Raw genomic sequence first — 9,301 nt, 5'->3', positions numbered from 1 at the left:
TGAACTCGGCCTGGGCGCTGTCCCTCAGCTCTTCAGCTCAAGGCTAGCGCTCTACCATTTGAGCCACAGTGCCACTTCCGGCTTTTTTTCTTTTTGCTTATGTGATGCTTAGGAATCGAACCTAGGGCCTCATGCATGCAAGACAAGCACTCTTCCACTGAGCTACCTTCCCAGCCCCTGAATCGTATACTTTTAATGACCTAAATTTTAATGCTTTGAATTCCATTTCAATACAGCTATTTATAATAATTTGGGTATTTATAATTTCAGCACTCAGAAATCTGAGGTAGTAACTGGGTGCTGGTAGCTCATGCCTGTAATCCTAGCTACTAAGAAAACTGAGATCTGAGTATTGTGGGTCGAGGCCAGCTGGGGTAGGAAAGCATGTGAGATTCTTATCTGCAATTAACCACTAGAAAACTGGAAAAGGCACTGTGGCTCAAGTGGTAGTGCGCTAGCCTTGAGCTGAAGAGCTGAGGGACAGTGCCCAGGCCCAGAGTTCAAGTCCTATGACCCATCAAAAAAATAAATAAAAAATCTGAGGTAGTTAGTTCTTGAGTTCAAGATTAGTCTGGGCTAGACTCTGTCTATGGACTCTGTCTATGAAAAAAACTGTTATTTAAAAAAAAAATGAGCTGTGTGCTGGTGGCTAATGCCTGTAATCCTAGCTACTCATGAGGCTGGTATCTGAGGATCATGGTTTGAAGCCAACCTGGACAGAAGTTTATAAGAATGTTACCTCCAATAAAGTACTCAGGAAAAGCCAAAATGGTGCTGTGGCTCAAGGCGCTAGCCTTGAGCACAAAGAAGCTCAGGGACAGCACCCAGGCCTTGAGTTCAAGCCCAGGACCAGCAAAAAACATAAATAATAATAATGAGTTGGGCATTGGTGGCTTACACCTGTAGTCTTAGCTCTTCAGGAGGCTAAAATTTGAGGATTGAGTTTTGAAGTAGGCCTGGACAGGAAAGTCTGTGAGACTCTTATCTTCAAATAACCACCAAAAAGTTGGAGGTGTAGCTGTGGCTCAAGTGGTTGAAGCACTAGCCTTTAGCAAAAAAGCTCAGGGACAGTGTTCAGGTCCTGAGTTCAAGTCCTAGCAGTGGTAATAATGAGTCATTAACTGGCTGTTTTCTGCTGCAGTATACTGTCTCTTCACACTCTACATTCTTCTCTTGTACAGGCTATAACTACTCCTGCCATGGCCGTCAGTCATATCATGTTGGAATCATACAAAAAGTATATTCTAGTGTCTTTGATATTACTTGGCAAAGTACAACAGCTACCGAAATATACATCTCAAATTGTGGGTAGATTTATTAAGGTGAGTTATTAAAATTAATTTTCTTAAATGGTATGTACATAAAGAAATTTTAATGACACAGCTCTATTATTTATAGTGATCTAGCTTTCCTAGCAGCTTCAGCCTAGCAGACCCTTAACTGTCTTGTGGAGTCTCAGAGGATAGTTCAATCACTGTGCCTAACTTCATTCTAGTCCATATACACTCTGCTCACCTGCTGCAGAGAATGTTTTGAGAATGTTTCTCAGAAGCTCTTTGCAAACTTTTTCTCTGAGTATGAAGATGATAAAGGTCTTTAAGCTGTTTTATAAGGATTGATTTTTCTAATTTTGTTTTCTTCATAATATTTAAGCTAAAATGCTGGGGAAAAGTGATGTTGATTGTATTGAACTCCACCTTCTGAAATGTGGGGACATCTTACTAGAGCCCCCATATGAAGACCACACCTGTATCTCACACACTTTCATTCTAGTTCTCACTGATAACCTAGCTTTGGGGCAGTATTTTTAAAATAAATTATGGTTTAGAAAATACATATTCAGGGGCTAGGAAGGTGGCTCAGTGGTAGAGCACTTGCCTTGCATGCCTGAGGCCCTGGGTTCGATTCCTCAGCACCACATAAGCAAAAAGAAAAAAGCCAAAAGTGGCACTGTGGCTCAAGTGGTAGAGCACTAGTCTTGAGCTGAAGAGTTGAGGGACAGCGCCCAGGCCCAGAGTTCAGGCCCCACGACCGTACCCAAAAAAAAAAAGAAAATACATATTCAGCCAGGCACTGGTGGCTCACGCCTGTAATCCTAGCTACTCAAGAGGCTGAGATCTGAAGATCATGGTTCCAACCTAGCCTAGGCAGGAAACTCCTTGAAACTCTTATCTCCAATAAGCCACCAGAAAACCTGAAGTGGCGCTGTGGTTCAAGTGGTAGAGTGCTTGCCCTTAGCTGAAGAGCTCAGGGACAGCGCCCAAGCCCAGAGTTCAAGCCCCACAACCAAAAAGAAAATACATATTTATAATTTTTTAAAAATTGACACTTGCAAAAGATTATTATTATAGTCATTTTAATAGTAAGTTGTTTTTTTCTGCCAGTCCTGGTGCTTGAACTCAGGGCCTGGGCACTGTCCCTGAGCATCTTTTCTCAAAGCTAGCACTCTACCACTTGAGCCACAGCACCACTGCTGGCTTTTTCTGTTTATGTGGTGCTTACTGAGGAATCAAACCCAGGGCTTCATGCATCTAGGTGAGCACTCTACCACTAAGCCACATTCTCAGCCCATTGATAGTAATTTTTACCTTTATCCCCAAAACAAAACTCAGAAGTTTTAGGAATACCAGCTGGAAAATCTTTCTGATGAGATTTCTTCCTGGCATGTTGAAGACAGCTAAATGTTCTTTGCCCGAGAGTCCTGTGTGGTTTTCAGGGCTCTGGCTGGCTGGTTACAGGCAAGGGGAAAGGTAGGTAAAGATACTCCAATGGAAGAGTGGTAAGCAGTATAGGTTAGGACAGCCAGCCAGCCAGCCAGCCTCAGCATTGTGGAGAGCTCTCATGGGTTCCTCTACTGACCCTTCAGCAGGCCTTTTTTAAAAGGCATGCTTTATAAAGCGAAGTCTTCATGTTCAGGGTTTCCACTCACATGACTCAATAACTTACTCATGATGATACCATAGATGTTGAAAAGAACAGGACTTCGGGGTCAGCGGCAGGTTTGAACATGGCTTCTATCTGAGAGCTGTGCTTTTGGAGACCAGTTCACCTTCTCTTGGAACTCTGCCTCATTCCTTAATAGAAATTTTAGATTGTTCCACCGCAGCTGGTGAAGTATGTGATAGAGAGGGAGAGCTGGGGATGATGGAAGTTTTGCCTTCTTTAATTCTAGTATGTCTTAGCAATAGAAAAGCATAGAAAGCCAGGCGCTGGTGGCTCACGCCTGTAATCCTAGCTACTCAGGAGGCTGAGATCTGAGGATCGCGGTTCAAAGCCAGCCCGGGCAGGAGAGACCTTGAGACTCCTATCTCCAATAAACCACCAGAAAACCGGACGTGGCGCTGTAGCTCAAGTGGTAGAGCGCTCGCCTTGAGCTGAAGAGCTGAGGGACAGCGCCCAGGCCCAGAGTTCAAGCCCCACAACCGACCAAAAAAAAAAAAAGAAAAACATAGAAACACTGATAGAGAAAAAACCGTTTATCTTCCCTAAACTCAGTGGACTTTCAACCTGCTTTTCAGTTATTGGTAATATAAAGTTTTCTTGATAGATTACTCCATTGTGAATTTCTATATTTTGTCTTAAAAACTAGGCATTTGCTTTGGATAAGTTGTAATTTGATAAGAACAACATGGAATATGTTTGCTCAAAATAGAATACCTTAAGTTCATTTTTTCTTACCCAAGTTTTAGTCCTCTAAAGCTTTATTCTGATTTTTTCCTCATTTTCAAACTTTTAGCCCCTCAGTAATGCATACCATGAATTAGCACAAGTTTATTCAACCAATAACCCCTCAGAACTGCAAAACCTGGTGAACAAGCACAGTGAAACTTTCACCCGCGATAACAACATGGGACTGGTGAAGCAGTGCCTGTCGTCTCTCTATAAGAAGAATATTCAGAGGCTAACGAAGGTGAGGCAAGCATGGCCCTTGGATGGTGTCTCCTGACTGCCACGGGCCTGGTTTCTTCTCTTTCCCTTTCAGCATAGAGGAAGCAGGTCCAGAGATAAGTGTGGCAGGATTTCTATTCTAAGAGAGAACTCTGTTGCATCTGGGTTCTTAGAAGGAGTTTGATTGATACCTTTTGGTCTTTTCAGGGCTAGAGCAGGGTATTTGAGAAGAGGAGCAGGTGAAGAGGAAGCAAGGTAGGAGATACGGCTACATTGGGAGGCAGAAAAAGTAGCCCTGAAGGGGTCACCAGTTCCATATGGGCAGCTAGGGGTGTTAGTGATCATTGGCCTTGAACTTCTTAGGCTGTGCTGATCTCTTCTTGAACATCTTACTTAAACATAATATGACTTTTGACATGACCTTTAAGCCAAGGTTGTATAAGTCACATGCAGTTCTAGAATGTAAGGAAATTACATATAATTTTTTGTTTTGTTTTGAGACAGGGGTCTTACTATCTAGAATGGCCTTGAACTTGATCTTCCTGCTGTATCTTCTTGAGTGCTAGGTTTATAGGCATGTTTTACTGTGGCTGGCTCTAAGTTTTTATTTTCAAGTTAAAAATAATTGATGTTTTCTAGGTGCCGGTAGGTCACACCTGTAATCCTAACTACTCAGAAAGTTGAGATCTGAGGATCTGCAGTTCAAAGACAGTCCAGGCAGGAAAGACTATTAGTTAGACTGTTTTCTTCAATTAATCACCAAAAAGCCAGAATTAGAGCTGTGGCTTAAGTGGTAGAGCACTAGTCTTGAGCAAAAAAGCCCAGGGAGTATGCCCAGGCCCTGAGTTCAAGCTCCAGGACTGGCACAAAAATAAAAGAGTTGATATTTTTTGATTATAGAAAATATGTGTTAGCCTATCTACTCAGAAGACTCAGGTGGGAGTATCACTTGAGGCCAGTCTCAAAAAGCAAGAAAATGTACAGAGAGGTATAAGAAGGCAAACAGTCATCTATGTATTAAAAAAGCACGTTGCTTTGGAATAATTGAGCAAATAGCACATTGCTTTTGTTCTGGTGAGAAGTGTGGTCAGAGACTTGAGTAAGTGACAGCTGGTGTGATCCTCCCACCCACATCTGTAATGGGGAGGGGGGTTTGCAGGAAGCACAGGAAGAACAGGCATTGTTTGTGGCAATACTGTCTCCAGCAGTTGGAAGTAGTGATACCCTTAGCAGTGCAAGGACTAGGAAAGGAGTCAGGCAGAGGTGCAGGTGATTCGGCCACTCAAGGTCGTGGGCTGTGGAGGAGGAAGAGTGTCACTGAATAGGGATGAATTTCCTCTGAATACTCAAGGAAGAGTAACTTTGAAGTTTTCTAACTCCCAAGGAAATCAGCAGAGAATTTGTAAAGCATTAATTTGTAAGAGAAAAATGGAGAAAGTGAGTAAGAAAGCAACTTAGGAAAGATTAAAAATGTGACCTGTCAGCCAGGAAAAAACAAACTTGACTCTCAGACTGAAAGGACCAGCTTATGCAATCTGGTGTGTGTAGGCATTGCTACAATGGTTGTCAGCTCTTATTTGAAGCTCAGACACAGGTCATCACTTGGGGATAGTTGGTAGCTTTTACCTTGAAATGTCTGTATAGTAAAATACAGTTTTCTGCTCTAGATAGAAAAATTCAGAGCAAGAATTTGACCAAACAAACAGGAAGGGCCACAGGATGTTCAGGCCAGGGCTGGAGCAGTGACTCACAAAGTCATCGTGTCCTGGATACTTCATGTACTGACTTATGGTGTATTGTGGCACACTGGGCTTATGAGCACTGCTGGAGGGCACTAGTGGAGGACCACCATAAAATATAGAAAGCAGGAATGCTGCACTAATGCACGTCTAAAATGTGAATCTGTGATGATGGCTTCTACACTATACATTAGGTGTCAGGATATTAGAAGCAGAACAGAGCCTAGGATTTTCTCCCAAAGTAAAGCCTCTTTCTTACTAGAAAATCAGAAAATTGAAGTTTTTCAAAAAATCCTTGCCCGAGCTGGGCATTAGTGGCTCATACCTGTAATCCTAGCTACTCAGGAGGCTGAGATATGAGGATGGAGGTTTGAAGCCTGAGGAGGAAAGTCTGTGAGACTTATTTCCAATAAACCACCAAAAAGCTGGAAGTGGAGCTGTGGCTCAAGTGGTAGAGCGCTAGCCTTCAGCACAGTAGCTCAGGAAGAATGCCCAGGCCCTGATTTCAAGCCCCAGGACTGGCACAAAAAATAAAACAAAATAATCTTGGCCTGTAAACTGTGCATTAATGTCAGTGCTAGAAGTACATGCAGTAGCATTGCTAGATGAAATCAAGTATCCAGAATCCTTAAATGAAGGTTTCATATACTGCCTCTTGTTCAGACTGCAGCTCTTCAGCTCAAGGCAAGCACTCTACCACTTGAGCTACAGCACCATTTCCGGCTTTTTCTGCTTATGTGGTGCTGAGGAATTGAACCCAGGGCCTCATGCATGCAAGGCAAGCACTCTACCACTGAGCCACCTTCTCAGCCCTATCTATCCACATTTTTGTGTGTCTGTGTTTTTTTTTTTTTTGTAGAAATTCAGTTGCATGTAATTGGCTGTGCTCTACATGATCTATCTATCTATCTAGATATATAGCCTGTCCTGGGGCTTGAACTCTGGGCCTGGGCACTGTCCCTCAGCTCTTCAGTTCAAGGCTAGTGCTCTACCACTTGAGCCACAGCTCCACTTCTGGCTTTTTCTGCTTATGTGGTACTAAGGAATCAAACCCAGGGCTTCATCCTTGCTAAGCAAGCACTCTACCACTAAGCCACATTCTCAGCCCTCTACATGCTACTCTTTACCTTGCTGCTTCCTTATTCAACATGTTATGAATGTCTTTCTGTGGACATGAACCTGAGTCATAGATACCTTACATAGTAATCCCTTGTGTGGAGGGATCATGATTTGTTCAGTCAGTCCTCTTTTGGTAGACATTCAAGTAGAAGTTCCTATTTATTCTGAGATAGGCAAATGCTCGTTTTATGAAGTCTTGAAATCTTGAAGGCTCTTGAGTCTTCCTTAATGTTAAACTACTTTGGTACTTATTTAAATTAGTAATAATTTCCTTATCTTGGGTGCTACTCCTCTACTTCTTGGCAGTAGTGGGGCTTGAACCCACGGCTTTGGGCATTAGAGGCAGGGGCTCTGTCACTGAGCTATCTGACTATGGGCCTGAGCCCACTAGCTCAAGGCTAGTGCTGTACCACTTGAGCCACAGTGCCACTTCCAATTTTCTGGTGGTTTATTAGAGCTTCACACTTTTCCTGCCTGGGCTGGCTTTGAATCACCATCCTCAGATCTCAGCCTCTTGAGTCGCTAGGACTTACAGGTGTGAGCCACTGGTGCCCAGCAAAACTATGAAGTAGTTTTTTTTTTTTTTTTTTTTTTGCCTGTTGTGGGGCCTGAACTCTGGGCCTGGATCAGCTCTTCAGCTCAAGACTAGCACTCTACCACTTGAGCTACAGTGCTACTTCTGGCTTTTTCTGCTTATGTGGTGCTGAGGAGTTGAACCCAGGCCTCATGCGTACAAGGCAAGCACTCTACCACTGAGCCACCTTCCCAGCCCTGAAACTGAAGATTTTAAAAATCATTGGCTAATCAAGAATTTAGGGCTGAGGATACAGCGATATAGTGCTTGCCTGCTATGCCTCTGAGGCCTTGGGTTTGATCCCCAATACTGGGAGGAAAGTTTTTCAATGTGCCTAACTCTGAAAATGCCATTGTTATAATTTTTACCAGCTTCCACTAAAAAAAAAAAAAAAAAAAAAAAAGAGCCCTTTTAATATGTTCCTAAAATTGGCATTTTCATCAAATCCCAAGAAATACAGTGGTAAACATTGCTTTTCTTTGTGCTTTATAAGCGTGCAGCCTTATCCTCTGGCTCTCCTGGATTTTTTGTTTGTTTTGTTTTGTTTTTAAGTTTTGACATTGAGCTGGGCACTGGTGGCTGACACCTATGATCCTAGCTATTCAGGAGGCTGAGATCTGAGGATCACTGTTTGAAGCCAGCTCAGGCAGATAAATTTGAGACTCAGATCCAATTAACCAGCAAAAGTTGGAACTGTGGCTCCAGTAGCAGAATGTCAGCAGTGAGTATAAGAGTCAAGTGAGTGTTCAAGCCTCAGGACCTGCACCAAAAAAAAAGGAAAAAGAAAAAAAGAACTTTGAATTTGAAGGAGAATGTGATTTTTTTTCTACTTTATTTAATAGATAATACATTTATAATACAAAATTCAAAAGATATAAAGATCTCTGTTCTGTCTCTGTACCCCAGCCATCTATAGTCTTTCCTCATAAAAAAATCCAGCATTTCTAACAAGTGCTTTCTAGAGAAAGTCCATGTGGACAAGAATGTACATGGGCACATACATGCACATATGCAGTCTTCTTCATTTACTCAGCTGTTAGCATGCCACATGTACTATTAAGCAATTTCCCCCTTTTTAATAATGTACATATATTGGATTCTTCCTTTTTAGTTCATAAAAAATGTCCTTACAGGGCTGGGAAGGTGGCTCAGTGGTAGAGTGCTTGCCTTGCATGCCTGAGGCCCTGGGTTCGATTCCTCAGCACCACATAAGCAAAAAGAAAAAAAGCCGGAAGTGGCGCTGTGACTCAAGTGGTAGAGCGCTAGCCTTGAGCTGAAGAGCTGAGGGACAGCGCCCAGGCCCAGAGTTCAGGCCCCACGACCAGACCCAAAAACAAAAAAACAAACAAACAAAAAAAATGTCCTTACATTTTTTTTTTTTAACAACTGTGTAGTACTCCATCTGTGTGGATGTGCTTAAGCATAATCCTCTGTGAACCCGGAGGAAGTTTCTGGTCTTTCATTATAGTAAACACTTGTTGTTTTACAGAAAGAGGAAATTATGTGTAGGACCCATTTTAAGGTCAGGTGACCTGTGTGTTACTAGACTAAGGGTGCTGCTGGCTCATCTTCCTAGAGTTGCATCTGTGTCCATTCCTGCCAGCTTGCACTAGGGGCCTGGCTCCTCACACCTTCACTGGTGCTGTGTGCCATTGTTATCAAACCTTTAGGGGGCTCAGCAAACTGATAAAATAGTATCTTGGTATAGCCTTACTCTATATTTTTCTAATGGTAATTGTGATGAGCATTTATTCACATGTTGTCAAGCCCTTTTATTTTTTTTTCATGTTTGTAGTTTTTATTCTTTTTTTTTTTTTTGGTGGTTGTGGGGCTTGAACTCTGGGCATGGGGCGCTTGTCCCTCAGCTCTTCAGCTCAAGGTGAGCGTTCTACCACTTGAGCTACAGCGCCACTTCCAGTTTTCTAGTGGTTTATTGGAGATAGGAGTCTCACGGTCTCTCCTGCCCAGGCTGGCTTTGAAC

At 42.7% G+C, this 9,301-nt stretch overlaps 1 protein-coding gene across 1 annotated transcript in view; it reads left to right on the top strand.

Moving 5' to 3' along the window:
• Cops3 (COP9 signalosome subunit 3) overlaps positions 1-9,301 on the top strand; it is a 42,788-nt gene that overhangs the window by 26,365 nt on the left and 7,122 nt on the right. Inside the window, exons 5-6 of the mRNA XM_013016339.1 lie at positions 1,182-1,322; positions 3,737-3,910. Of these exons, the coding sequence (XP_012871793.1) occupies positions 1,182-1,322; positions 3,737-3,910 (315 nt within the window). The remainder of the gene's footprint in view (positions 1-1,181; positions 1,323-3,736; positions 3,911-9,301) is intronic.

Source organism: Dipodomys ordii, unplaced genomic scaffold (assembly GCF_000151885.1).
Source record: "Dipodomys ordii isolate 6190 unplaced genomic scaffold, Dord_2.0 Scaffold31, whole genome shotgun sequence".
NCBI lineage: Eukaryota > Metazoa > Chordata > Mammalia > Rodentia > Heteromyidae > Dipodomys > Dipodomys ordii.
This window is presented reverse-complemented; position numbering and strand designations above follow the sequence as displayed.